General features: G+C 37.2%; 1 protein-coding gene across 1 annotated transcript in view; it reads left to right on the top strand.

Annotated features, from left to right (window-relative positions):
- Nucleotides 1–14,965, top strand: part of NELL2 (neural EGFL like 2) — a 145,924-nt gene that overhangs the window by 96,236 nt on the left and 34,723 nt on the right. The window contains exons 14-15 of the mRNA XM_050323417.1: nucleotides 10,118–10,240; nucleotides 12,747–12,842. Of these exons, the coding sequence (XP_050179374.1) occupies nucleotides 10,118–10,240; nucleotides 12,747–12,842 (219 nt within the window). The remainder of the gene's footprint in view (nucleotides 1–10,117; nucleotides 10,241–12,746; nucleotides 12,843–14,965) is intronic.

Here is a 14,965-nt window from a genome sequence, read left to right as displayed (position 1 = left end):
AAGGAGTGGCCATGTGAAGGAAGTAGGATTATAAAGGTGAAGTTGTCCTGGGATGATAGTAATAGTAGCAAAATGGAGTATCAGGTCAAAGTTGACGTTTTTCTTAACTCTGTGATTTGATTCAAAATTCAGATTTTGAGTTTTTGAGATCTGAGCAATACTGTATACTGTATATAATTTATGGTTCTGATTATTAGAACAATTCATGATGTCCTTAAGAAGGACAGCAAATTTGATGGCAGAATTTTTCAGATATATAAAGTTTGATAAGATATGTTTAGGCAAATACTTATTTATCAATATAAAATGCATATAAGTATCCTAAAAGTTATTTTCCAACCTTAATGATCCTATGATACAGATAAGTACATAAATAATTATTTGTAAGCTTGATAGATATTAACAATTGAACTGTGGCAACAAAAACATGGTGTGGTCTGGAAAATCCACCCATGAAACATGTTAACTGGGGTTAAGTTTCATACCATTGCAGGGGTGGGGGAAGGAGGATGAAAGCAAGTTTCACTGCATCTTCATTACTATGCTGTGCTGGGTTTTGTTAGGAGCAGACCAGAAGGCTCTGCAGGTTATGTCCTGGCATCAAACTCTATATGTGAACTGCAGAAGCCAGGAGAACTTCATGGCTTATAGGCTGGGTATGTGTGTTAGCTCTCCCCTGAAACTGTGCTGTGGTGAGAACTGACTGTACCATTCTCCCCAGGTGCTTTTGTTTCCAGGGAAGGCAGCTGATGTGCAGTGTTTGTGAAGGATACATTTACTGTGCTGTTGTGCTGCACCTTCGTAAACTATCAGGGAGGATGTACCCTAGGGAAAATTGGTGCGTCACTAGAGATGGCATCAAAGCTGACCAAAGGGCAAAAGCATCAATATTGCTTTACCTTACCATCACTGAAGCATAATGTTTTCAACTAGAGAACCCTCTTTAAAATCAGGGGAGCGATATTTAAGGAAAGCCTCCTCTCCCTCTTGCCTTGTCAAAAATAGTACTGTCCTTGATATCCAGTGAGTGATCTGAGTGTCTGAGTCACAGCGCGCTGCCAGGAAATGAGAAGAAACATCTCATGCATTAAGAAATCTCCCTGCTGCACGAAAGGACAGAAAAAACCCATTTGTTTCCTAATATTTATGATTAGGTAAGTTGTTCCAGATTCCTGCAGATAAGAACAGAATCAAAGCAACAGCAGCAGTTCATCCACCACTGTGGTCCCTCTTGTTTTCAAGCACTGACCTTGATAATGATTTTGTAATGTTCTAACTGATTTTCCACAAGTCCCTGGAATGTGTTGACAAACCCTGGTCACAATGCCATGCCAAAAGGAATAGAAGAAAAGCACCAGCTGCTTCTAGAGAGCTTTAAGTACCCTTCTATTTTATCAAACCAAGTTTGGCCAGTCCTTGATTGAGACATCTTTCCTTTGTCTCACTACGTATATCCAACCTTCTATTAACTCTGTGCTGAAAAGCAGTTCAGAGGTGGTTTTGTGGAGCCCTCAAGTCATGTGGATTATCTGTAAGTTGTTACTAGTGAAATATGAGAACAGGCAGCAAGTTATGAACCTCAACAGCAGTCAAGTTACTTTACAGCTTTATTTGTGCAACAGAAATGAATCTAGGTTGGAGGCCAAATATCCAATGGATATCTGTTGCTGGTGGCAGACTTGTTATAACGTGGAGCCTTTTAGTAAGGAAACAGTAAATAAATAAAAAGGGTTGAAATTAGGAGAAGTAAAATAAATTCAGTTGGCTGAGGAAATTGTATTTGCAGCTCTAGTCTGGCTATTCTACTAGCGATAAAGTAGGGAGCATTACTATAGATGTAGAACTTGCTATCATTGTCACTTTGAGCAACATAAAAGAAGATTTTGAAAGCATCAGTTTATCGTAAGTACCTGGGAGGTTTCATGTACAGTACAAGTTGGAATTAAATAAGGTTTACCTTGAAAAAAATAATGCATCTGGCTAGACGCATTATAAAAAAAAGATGAATTTATGAAGAAATACCTTTTAAAAGATAGAAACATCATTTTAAAATGTCACTGGTAATAGAGGCAAGATATTAGGAGATCAGTTTGAATTAAGACAAAAAAGAAGTGGGTGACAAGGTCACAGACCTTATGTCTAGACTGGAATCTCTTAAGGTGGGATTTTCAAAATCATTTTGCATTTGCATTACAGTCTTGCCATTGTAATCAGAGGGAGTTACAGATATTCCTTTAGGGGAAACAGTTAGATCTCTGCTAAGTGCTTTAGAAAATCCTTCCCTTAAAATTTTCTGTTCAAGAGGGAATATAAAAAATGGCAGACATGAAGGAAAGTGGAGATAAATTAAAACTTTTTTAACTTTAGCTGTCAGGTGAAATATTTTTCAATATATTTACATCGCCTAACTTGTTGAAAAGTATAAAAATGCACATGACGTTACAGGAAGTAATGCTGATTAATATTACAATAGAAACATCAATGAGAAGAGTGTATTTTGCAGAAATATGTATTTTTCCATGAAATAGGAAACCACAGTTACAAAACACATTTTGAGGATGATGAAACTCAGAGGGGCTTAAGAAAGTTTAAATGCTTTGATCTAGAGCTGTGGAGGAAGACGGAGGGAGTAATTGTATACCTGTCTCAAAATATGTATTTTACCAGTCAACTTGTGGCTGACTTAGTATATCTTTGTCTTCCCAGTGTTCCAAGAGATCTTGGCATGGACTTCTTGGTGTGCAGATGTAACAGGAAAGGTGAACTGGTCAACATTCAAGTCATGTGTTAGGCTTTTCAAGTTGAGTCCTAGAGGACTGTTTAGAGCCATAAAATCCAATATTAGAGCTACAGAATTTGATATTATTATTGGAAAATTCAAAGGGTCTTAGAGCTGAGAGTTGTGTATTCCATCAGTCTAGGAGGAACATCCAGAACACGAATATCCAAAAAATAAAGAAAAGAGATTTTGTGCACAGAAAAAGTCTTAAAGACAAAGTAAAAGGGTAGGGAGAAGAGTATATGCCTCTTCTAGGCTTTGGTGTGTGAAATAGGTTTTTTCAGATGAAAGTCTGCTGTGAAATAAAACGTAAAATTGAAAATCTTCTCAGAGAAAGTTTTTAAAAAACTGGTTCTAACTAGAATTAGAATGTCCCATTTTTTTTTAATTATATTTGCATATAAATATGCAGTATTTCTCTGCGTATTTTTGGTCCCAGTGTCTTTCTTGTGTTATCTACCTTAGTAAAGAACAGTGCACACATTAAGAGTTTTTGTTCTCCTAGAGACAAAAAACTTTGTGATTGGAAAAGTGAGGTGTTTTAGGGATCAACTTCATCGTTACAGTGTCGGGATTTGGTTTTTTTTGTGAAAAAAGTTATACCAGTTTGAAAAGTACAGCTCAGTCTACACCTTGTTTCGAGTCTTGTCAGAGCTACAGCCACCTTGGAATTTTCTCCAAAGCTCTCCTAGCCTCACAGGCAGATGCAAGGAGAATGAATGCTTGTTCCTTCTCTTGGTCAAGTGTTTTTTTCAGTTGCTTTAATCCTATATCCTTTATTGCCAGTAATATAGTTTCCCCATTATGTCTTCCTGGTAGTATAACTAAGATGCAATTCTGGAGCTTTCTCATACTGATAGGAAAAGGAACGCTGAATTTTGGACATATCCTCAAGTGGATTTTCTTCCTAAGGTTTTGTTATAGTTGCCTTATTTTTCCTTTTTTACTATATTAACACCAAATATAGAATAAGTAAATAAACTAATAGATGAAAGAGAGAAATTGACATCTGGATGGGATGGTGGCAGCTGTTCTCCCAGAAGAACAGCAATGAACTAAATAATTACAGACAGAAACAGCATCTCAGAAAGCAGGATGGTGTCTAAACAGATGTTAAAAATAGAACAAGCACACGTCATAGCTATTTTTATTATCTATATAACTTAAAGAAAAAAGTAAGAAAATTCTAAACATAGGTATACAGAAATTTTTGTTCCTGGTTGCACTGAAGAAAGAATTAGAAAATGGATATCAGGAAGAGCATGGATATATGGGAGTGGATGAAGATAATCAATAGACTTAGCAGAGAACAGAGGAGACCAAACTTTTGGACTCCCCAGCTTTAAACTGAGGACAGCTGCTGGTGGTCATTAATGATTAATGCTGACTCCAGCATTAACTAAGGGTAAACTGTAATTACTGTTGTAATTCTATGAGTGATTAAAACATGGGTTCCATTTTGCATTTGAATTAAGGAATACCTATAGAAAAACAAACTAGGGAATATCAATCAAAAAATTTAACATAATTGTATGGAAAATATAAAATCATAGACTCCTTTAGGGTGGCAAAGGCCTTTAAGATCATCAAGTCTAACCCAGGACTGCAAGGTCCACCACAGAACAATGTCCCTAAATGCCACATCTACAAGTCATTTAAATATCTCCATGGGTGGTTACTCAAATACTTCAGTGGGCAGTCTGTTCCAGTGCTTGACAATGCTTACAATGAAGAATTTTTTCCTAATATCTATTCTAAACCTCCCATGGGGCAACTTGAGGCCATTTCCTCTTGTCCTTTAGCCTGTTACTTGGGAGATGATACTAAACCCCACCTGTCTACAACCTCCAGTCAAGTAGCTGTAGAGAAGGTCCCCCCTGAGCCTACTTTTCTCCAGGCTAAAAAACCATAGTTCCCTCTAGACGCTCCTCGTAAGACTTGTTCTTTGGTCCCTTCACCAGTTTCAATGTGACCTTCTATGGACACTCTGCAGCAAATAACATAATTCAATAAAATTACAGCATTTACTCTTTAAAAATAGTGTACTTACACTGAAACTATAAGTAACCCTACCAATTAGAGTTTAACTGACTTAATATGAAGTCCTAAAGAAATTAACCTTTTGTCACTTCCCAAATGGTCTTAATGGAGTAAGTTTCCATACTACACTTATAATTGCTACTAATTTTTGTCTTCTACATGAACTACAGGTGGAGGAAAAAACCCTTGTAATTAAGATAAAGTGTAAATTGGCATTAAAGTGTACTGACTATTGATAATCCAAGTAACTGTTATCTGTTGCCACTGTCACATCAGATGGTCAGCTAGTCACCATGGTTCTATGGACCTATATCAAATCAATGGGAAGGAGATAGAAGGCTGAAAGTAATCTGAGCTCAGGAATGCAGAGGTATCAAAACGATAAAATACATAATATATTCTCTCTATATAAATAATTTTAATTTAATCCAGGTCCACATGTTCCTCACTCAGCAATGAAAATCTGTTGCATCATGTTCCAAGATTACAGTTGCAGGGATGTGTTTTATTTATATTTTTGGGAATTGTTATGCATTTCTGTGTCTTAAACCTCATCTCAGCTCTTATTTTCTGATATTGATAATGGATGGTTCAGGAAAACTGACAGCATAATATTCTTTACCCCTAAGTAAGTGATTCAATTTAGTCATCATTCCTATTTGCTGTTGGATTGGATTATGTTTGTTTTCTAGATTTTTCTTAGATATTTGCAGAATTTGGATGCACAAGGCAAAAACTAGGAAGTCTTGCAGTGTGCAAGTGGGAAATGCTATATAGACTTTTATTTATTTTTAATCATGAAATACACAATAGGAAGGATGGGGGCCTATGTTGCATAGTGCTGATGAGGAGGCAGGTGCCACACCTTGTGGACAGTGTGTTAAATTTTACCAAGTTCAGAAAGAATATCTGCACAGGTAATAAATTTGGTAAGACAGGTCCTCAGCTGTCATTGCATTGACATATCTCACAGCATCTAGTGGGTCCTGAGCAGTTTATTCCAGTAGTCTCTCTTCCTAGATAGAGTACTGAAGTAGCATTTTTTTTAAGCTTACCATATGGAATATTCTGGAGTAGTATTTAAAAATGAACCGAAGTAAAATAAAGTACATCACCCTTATTGTATATACGTATATATATGTATGTGTACATATACTTTTAAGTGTGTATATAATGTATTAACTGCACACACAAATATGCATAAGTGAAATAATTGCATCATCACATAATTTTTAGCTTTTTAAGTCTTCTATGTCATAAGAACTATTTAATGGGATATTCATATGCATTTAATGTTACTATTATTATTACCATGGAGTAAAAGCAAATTTTGGAGTTAAATTTTTTTCTCTATCTAGAAAGACCTCATTCTGGAGATAGTTTAGTCAATATAAATAGTGTATTTAAAACATCCTTTGATTCCCAGAACAGAGGTTTTATGAATTTTAACACTGTTCAGCAGAGGGTCCTGAACAGTGCAAAATGAAACTAAGATGTATTAGATAATAAAGCTCTAGAAGTCATCATTGAAACCAGTGCATTTGCTCTTTCTAATAGATATTTATGCAAATTCAGGTTTGTTAATCATTAAAATCTCTCTGAAAAAGTAATTTTTGTTTCTTTGCCTCTGTAATACTATTGTACATGGCCTGTCCCCATCTTCATTATGGTGTGTAGTGGAATAAGTATAGAACTTTCATTAAATGTGTGTCGCATGATTTTTAAAGATGCTTGAAATAAATGACCTCATTTGTTGCTTCTTGCAACATCAGAAATAAAATTTAAACATTTCTATGTTGAACAAATAATGTTTCTATTCTGGTTTTGGAACTTACAAATCATGTTATTGGTTCTCTTTTAATGATTCTTTTATAAATTACCTTTTTACTTCTTTGTAATGGATGGTCCTATCTGCTCCTGCAGTGCCTGATTTGATATTTAAGAGTGCTGAAATCAGTCTCTGGAATTTTCTTCTTTCTTAAGGTCACTTTCCAAGTGTTTGATTAAAAAAAGAGACCAAAGTGATAAGCGTGAACTAATGAAGAATTAACAACAGAACACCACCCTTAAGCATATCTGTGTTTAATAAAACTGAACAGTCTATATTGTTATTTGTAGTGAAAAATATGTTTCTGATGGTTTATTTAAATTGATGTGGATAGTGTACCGTATGCTGGAAGAGTAGATGTAGTGACATGTTTTATGTACAGGAGTTTTGGGTGTAGTTTAACCATGTAATCAGTTCATAAAAGAGCCAATCCTGAAGTGTAAGCTGACTGCTCTGTAAGTTGCCACTGTAAAAACAATACATAGAAATACTATATTTGAATGGGTTTAAGTGTGTTATTGAAGCTAAAATCAGATGATACAGAGAAACAAATCTAGAAGGATTGTAGAACACCCTCATTCTTGTTTTTGCTGATTTCTTCCATTCCTATCACTTAAAAATCTCTTCTTTAATGCAATCACAAAACTTCTTCCTACTCTGAAACATTTTCCTCCTAAAAATGACATGTAAACTTCCATCCAAGAATAACTTATCAGACCATGAATTTTTCATGAATTGCTAATATGTGATTTCAATAAAAATAGACCTGAAGTTTGAGCAGATAACCACAGAAGTAGAAGTGTTGGCTGTTTCAACACATTTTGTACAGAATTGTTAGCAAGCATCTTCCATGAACTTTCTTACAGGAGGATAAGAAGACCCAAAGCTCCTTACAAAGAGTAGGAAAACAGGCATATGATCTTTAAATCCAAGTCCTGTTACTCAGCTGATGGAAAGTTACTTTTCTTGATATTGTATGCTTTAAGAAAAATCCACCTTAAAATACTTGGTAGTTTTTCTGAGCCCAAAGAGTGAACATTAGGAAGACACGCTCAAGAGTGACAGTCTGCTCTTTATAGGAAGGAAATACTTCTGTGCAAGGCTGCTGTACTGCAAGCCTTAATGGGCGTTCAGAGCTGCTCCAGCCACACACGTAGCGCCGTCCTCTTGGTGTGACAGTCTGAGATCACCTGCTTTCCTCTGATATACTCTTGTCCCTAAAAAGGAGCTACTGTACATGCCAAGGGTATTTTTGCATTCTTAAGGCATAGGGTGGATGGCTATGCTTCCTCATTGAGGATGATACTTAATTTGTCAAATTCAGTGATTAGAGCTGCTTTTACCAGTATGATATAATGTTGTATAGACCCTACCTCCTGAGATACCAAGATAATGACTTTGCAAGATGTTTTGGCCTGCTGAGTACGTAATATTTCACACACTTTGATAGTTATTTTCCTGATGTGTTTTATTTTAAAATGATAAAATAATATATAATTAATATTTAAATTGCAAATTATATTTAAATAATGTCATATTAACACAAATTAAGACTGCCAGGATACTGTTACAATACAGGTAACACTTTTTACCTAATTTGTGTGGTCATTCCTTTATTTTTCTTTTATTTTATGAAGTGCTTTAGCACAAATACTGTTTCAGCCAGCATGAGAGATTTCACCATGTTATGAGGTCGGAGTCAAATATCATAAGTGGATTTTAGAGGGCCTGGATCATTTGGTGAACAATAACAATTTTAGTTATTCATGCTGAGAGCAAAGTAATTAAATCTCATGCTTTAGGGCAGAGGCCTGCAGCCTGTGCTCCACTGCATCCAGTTGAGGAGAACATGATTGGTGATATGAGAGACATGTAAGTTCTTGTGTAGAAGAGGAATATTAGGTTAGTATTATTAAAAACCAAACAAATAATCACTCAACAACAACAAACCCACTAAAAATAAAACTAAACATGCGTAGCATTTAAGATTTATTAGTTATATTGAGGTGAATGTTTCCCCCTTTTAAATAACAGGTACTTGCCTAGAGGAAAATTTACATCTACTGATGGATTGGAGATGTGCCATTCTGCCAGTTTTATACTCCTACAGTTTATGGCCACTATTGAAATAGCAAGTGGGACATTTCCATAGTGATTTGCAAATGTTAAGAAATTAATTTTCCTGACAACTCTGTGGGGTATGTGCAGATTTCAGCTCATTATTTATCAAGAGGAAGATTCAGAACAGTCTTCCCCCACAAAATGGGGGAAGAAAGAGCATCTGATTCCAGATTTAATACTTGTGTCAAATAGCCAGAACTGGCAAAAGCTGCACTAATAAAATTTGCTAAAATCTGTGCAAAATTATGTCTATGAAAACCTCATATATGAAAACAGATGCAAGTTGGTCCATGTGCGCTGATTAAACTTAGGTGCCTTTATGTTCCCAAACAGCTGGTTTCCCTGAAATTAAAATTTCAGGGGCCTGAAATTACTTATGGATAGATCAATACTGTTGATTTAACAAAAATGCAAGGAATATTTCCAGAAGATGGAAGCATTTTATTTGGATGCCTCGTATTTTGAGTTTTTCATGTATCATTTTGAAATGAAACTTTAGAGCATCTTGAGATTGCATTTACCATTTTTTAAAAATCACAACCTAAAAATTAAAATGTTCTGTAACCTAAACACTTAGGCAGTACTTCTTTTGCTTTAGATTAAGCAGTGCATTGCAAATTAACACGAAATCATATTGTCCAGATTTTTAGTTTATTCCCAAGAGGAGCATTTCTCAGTATGTCTAAGTCTAGTCACCAGTTTGAGCAACCTCCATTCCCCGCACTCTGGTGGTAGGACATGCCATGCTAAAAGTCCCTCGAAAAGGAGTCACACCTTTTTTTTTTTTTTTTTTTTGGTTATTTATTTCATCTAAATAAAGTGCTGTGTATGGACTGCAGGGAGGCAAAACACAGGCTACACTTTGAAGACCTGCCTTCTGCTAACCTTTTCTTTTGCAGTTTGGAGCGTGCATCTTGCACCATTAGTCAGGTTTCTTAAGGAAACCCTAAGAATCCTGCATAAGATAAACTGGCATGAAGAAATTATACAGTAGAAATAGCTATGGGATAGCCAGCCTTTTTAGCATATACTAGTATGTGATAACTGCACTGCAGCATAATTCCACTTTCATTATGAGGAAGCCACCATCATTACACTTTCTATGTGGGTCACAATGTTCTTGTAAACATTTTAATTGAATTGAACTGAATTGTAAACATTGTAAACATTTGCCAAAAAGCTAGCTAAAAAGGGATACCCTGGCTATCCCATAGTTACATGTTCACATAGCCCTACTGTTAGTAACTACTACTGCGTTTCTCTCTTTTTAACTTGGAAACCTATTCAAAGCTTTTATTTTGCTGTGTTTTTAAAAATTCAAGACCATCCCATTCTTGTTCTCTTTTCAGAGCATGACGAATGTATAACAAACCAGCACAACTGTGATGAAAATGCGCTCTGTTTCAACACTGTGGGTGGACACAACTGCGTCTGCAAGCCGGGTTACACAGGAAATGGTACCATCTGCAAAGGTAGGCTGCTGGAAACCTGAGGGTTCCTCAGACTTTAACTGGACGAGATGCTTTGTCAGAGTTGATGCAATTCTGGTCATGTTTCTTGAACAAGACAGAGACAATCCCAGGCTAGACACTTAGGTCCTACACCTATAAGATCTTCAAAGGCAGATGTACACTGGCAGAGTTTACAGTAGTTTGAGGATGATGCATACTTAAATAGTAGGCTCTAAAATTTGAAGTAGTTATGTTTCATTTCTGTGTCAAGTTAACAGTTTCTATAGGTGCTACACCATTCAAGAAATTCCACAGTTACCAACAAAGTTACAGCTGTGAAAACATTGTTAGATCTATATTATCCATGTTTAATGACTTGCTATTTTACTTGTATCAACCGAAAGTTGTGTGGTATGTTGTGTCTTTTTACTGTAAATGAGAAAAGCAGTAGACATGGACACAAAACCTTCACTACATATGAGGTGGTATCATGTTTTCTAATATTCTCATTCACATTAGAAGTTATTCTTCTATTCTTAGAAAGATGCTTTTCCAGAGATATAATGCTACTCCTATTTCTGCTGCATTTCTTATCAGAAGAAATGATACTTGGTACTTGGCCCAAACCCTTGGAAGTTCTCAACCTCTGAGCATAGGATTTAGGGAATGCTTGAAAATAAAAGTAGTATATCTGTAGAGGAATGGGCTCAGATACGAGATGTGGGCCAGATGCAGCAATAGCATACCCAGTGTTCCATGAAGTTGTGCCTCGATCCTCTTGATCTCTTGATGGCAGAATCTAAGGGGCCAAAATTAACACTGGTAATGTCCTATAGATACCTTTTGCTGCTGTGTATCACCAGAGCTAAGCAACCTGCAATTTCTTTCATTGCTAAGTCTGATGAAGTTCTTAGCACTTGTTATTCCTTTACCTGAGTAACAGTACAATTTTGCTATATATTCCAAAGACAAATGAGCTCTCTGTAAAGCATGGAAGCCTGGTCCACTTCCAATGCAACACATGGGTGGAGGGAGACACGTCAGCAAATAGATCTTTTTATGCTGGCCTCTCTCCTCTGAGGAATGAGAAGAAAGTCTTAGCAGAGGAGGTTCAAACCCAAAGCAGCTCCTCTCAGAAGAGAGCTCTGTCTACATACTCCTGTACTGTGCTTGGGAGTGTTCCCCATTTCTTCTACTGGAGGTGAGTCAGCTTACAAAAAGGTGATTGAGATTTCTTTGGATCAAAGAGAAGACAATAACCCTACAGCACTTCATTTGGCTCTCTGTCCCCTGAATAAGAGCTCTGATATTTCAGAGGGCACCTGGCCCCACAGTGAAAGAAAAGTACATAATTTCCCTTCCTCCCTCCCTCTCTCTGTCTTCAATACTGAGAAGACAATATGCAGGAGAAGGCTCTGAACCTGTGTATCAAAATCTGAGAAATGTACTTCTCTACAGCCCTGACTTGGATGCCAGCATCCTTCAGAGAGACCTGGATACCCCCATGCCTTTGGCAGCTTTTCTTGCAGTGCACTGCCAGCAGTACTCCTGTGCACCATGTACTCCTGCACCAGGAAGCTCAGATCTCTCACTCTGGCCAAAGGTCTCACACCACAAGGCTGCTGCCTCGAATCTTAGAGCTGGATAGCTCAGTCTGGTAACAGCTTTCTCTCAGATGAGCCTTAGGACCTCTTCAGTGGTGCTGTTACACAGAGCAGCTGCAAACCAAAGCCTGGCATCTCCAGTGGCTAGTTGCAAGTGGCTGGTTAAGAATGCCCGAAAGCAATCTTTGTGTTAGTGGCAACTTCCATCTGCCTAGTTTCACCTACAGTTTCTTATGACTGGAGCATTTCTGATTCCACATTGCAGATGCAATCATAGCAGTTAACAGCTACTGTGTTTTCAGTTGGAGCTGGTTGCATTTCTGTGTCTGCAGAAGCAACTCTAAAGCATCTACAGCTGGAGAATTCTACACCAAAATATGTAAGCAGAACTTCTCAGGTTGCAGTGTACCAACTGGCAAATTCAGGGATTGAATTTAAGCTGGAAATGGTAAAAGTTTTGAAGTTCTTCAGAGTCCCTTGAAACAAAATTACTATTTTTATTGTTTCTGTCAAATGGTTTAATAAAGGACTGAGGTAGCCAGACAGTTTAGTTTGTGCCTGTTATACTCAGGCCTTTATTTGGGCAGCAGGGAAGACAAGTACAGCTCTAGGAAGAGTCTGTTCCTAGGAAAGATGCTGCCTTTCACTGCTTCCCAGTGCCTATGAAGGAGCACATATGGGAGCTGTTGTCTTCAGATGATTTACTCTAATCTCCTTCTGTAGCTTGTCAGCCCATCTGGCCAGTGAGGCAGGGGGGCCATAAACCATCTCTTGTGACCTCTATCCTTAGGAGAAGGCAGTCTCTGCCTTCAGTGATGCACGGGCAGCATTCCGTGCCAGCCATCCATCAGCAGACCATGTGCACCTGTGTGATTGCTGAGTGTAGTCCTGTTACTCATATATTGTAATTTTGCATTTTGCAGCATTTTGCAAGGATGGGTGTAGGAATGGAGGAGCCTGTATTGCTTCCAATGTGTGTGCCTGCCCACAAGGCTTCACTGGGCCCAGCTGTGAAACTGGTAAGATTACAGCTTCATTTAAGATTAAGCTAATCCAAGGAGGATGTTTGACGTAATCCAAGAATAAAGGAGTACTTAAGTGTGTGTCCTGAAAAGAGGAAACTGCCACTAAAATACTACTCACTTTTCTTATATGCTTCCCAAGAGAATATATTACAGCAGTTCTAATTAGAAGCACATGGACTGCAAAAATTAGAACATGAATTAAGACATCTTGGGTTTTGATGTTTCATAATTAATAATGTTATTATAGACTTGCTTTTCACCTCAAATGGCCTTGAGTGTCTCATATAAATAACAGATAATCTGACATCTAGAAATAAATTCCAATAACTGATAACTTCTCTGCTGTATATATGTTACTTGTTCAGTAACCCCACCTTCCCTGACAACCTTATTTGAGGACTTGTGATTAACTCAGACTTTCTTTACTCAGTGTTAGGGGAGGTTTCAGTGTTCCTACTGCTTTTACCTCCTTTTACAAGCATTCCTTTATTTTCCTGCTACCCCTGAGGAAGGCAGTAGCACAAGGGCTTTGTTTTAGAACTTTATTTTCTAAGTCTTAGGTCTAATCAAATTATATTGCCCAGCGGAGTATGTAGAATGTTAATGCTTAGTATCTCAAGTGCTTGTAAATAATTTTTCAAAGTTCAAATGAATAGTTTCAGCATCTTTATTTATTGCTGCAGAATTTTTAAATGCATTCTAAGCATACATGCCTCCAGGAGGTAAAGGGAGAAAGCTTGCTTAGATTAATTGGCTTCAATATGCCTAATAAAAGGGCAGTCTGCCACCTATGATTGACTATTGTTGCTGTTCTATATTGCCTTCAATAAATCTTCCAAACAGTGGAAAGGAGGTAATTTTAGCAAGTATTGCTTTCATCTGACTTGCAAACATATCCAGTTTAATGAAAAACACAGACTGGTCTGAGTTCTGTATTATCTGGTCCATTTGAGAGGTGAGAAATGTGATTGTTTTCATTCTTCTGTATTTGAGCAAATATTACCACACTGAACAAGACGGATGTTGTGTGAAAAGCAGCATCCTGATTGCTCATCTATTTCTAGAAAATTTCAAAAGAGCAAGTTTTCAAGTATTGCTCAGTATTTCATAGACTGCAAATAACATGGTACAGGTCTCTTAATCATAACACTGTTTCTGCTTGGAACAAATTCTATGCTAAGATAATGCTCAAGTATTAAAACAGTTACTTTGGTGTAGTAATAGTTGTTTTATATGCTCCTTATTGCATTCCCCTGTTCTCAAGGAAATCAAACATATAGTTTTGAAGTTCATAATTCTCTTTTGCAGCTTTATACTCCTATCTGAAGTGTATAGGCTAGAAACATATTTGCTTTAGTCTCCTTGTATAACCACTATTAATAGCCACTAGCAAAGAGAGATCTTACTGTTTTTTCTGAAATGCCCCTGGAAGTCCTATTTCTGCTTCATTCTTTAGAGGACAACCCAAGGACACTGTCCCCAGTTCAGAAAGTTCAGGTACCTTAAACTAACTTAAGTTAGATTAACTGCATTCAGTTCCAAATGTCCTTCAAAAGCCTTGAAACTGGTGGCCTAACTGCCCATCCTTCATGCCCTTCAGGAAACATATAGGGTGATAGGCAGAGTCTTGGACCACACCTGGTGTCTTTCTGAATACCTGATCTCAATATTTAACATAAGGTTGGTATGGTAATGACCTGATATTGCACATCTAGTGATTTGGAGGCAATTTGCCATCCCCAAACCAGTTTCATAGGTCAGCTTTGTAAGGAGAAGCCCCCCTGTCCTGGTTAACCTCCTTTGGACATCATATTTTTTCTACTGTAGAAATTAGTGATGCTAGAGGTCAGCCACAGGGGTACATGTCACTTCATTTGGATACTAATGTGCAGAATAGCATTGTAATCTACTTGTTCATGGCTTTGAAACATACAGTCTGAAATACTGGCAAATGGAAGCGCTATCCAGTCAATAAAGAGTAAAAGCTGATGTGTTCTGCAACTGGGCTGTCAGAAAAACGGTGCTGTATACAGCCATAAAAGAAAACTGAAGCTTCAAACAGTACATATTCACTAGAAGTGAATGCAGAAGAATTTCCTGAAGGTGCTTCTCGTTAG

Source organism: Myiozetetes cayanensis, unplaced genomic scaffold (genome assembly GCF_022539395.1).
Source record: "Myiozetetes cayanensis isolate MyiCay16 unplaced genomic scaffold, myiCay2020 scf3, whole genome shotgun sequence".
NCBI lineage: Eukaryota > Metazoa > Chordata > Aves > Passeriformes > Tyrannidae > Myiozetetes > Myiozetetes cayanensis.
This window is presented reverse-complemented; position numbering and strand designations above follow the sequence as displayed.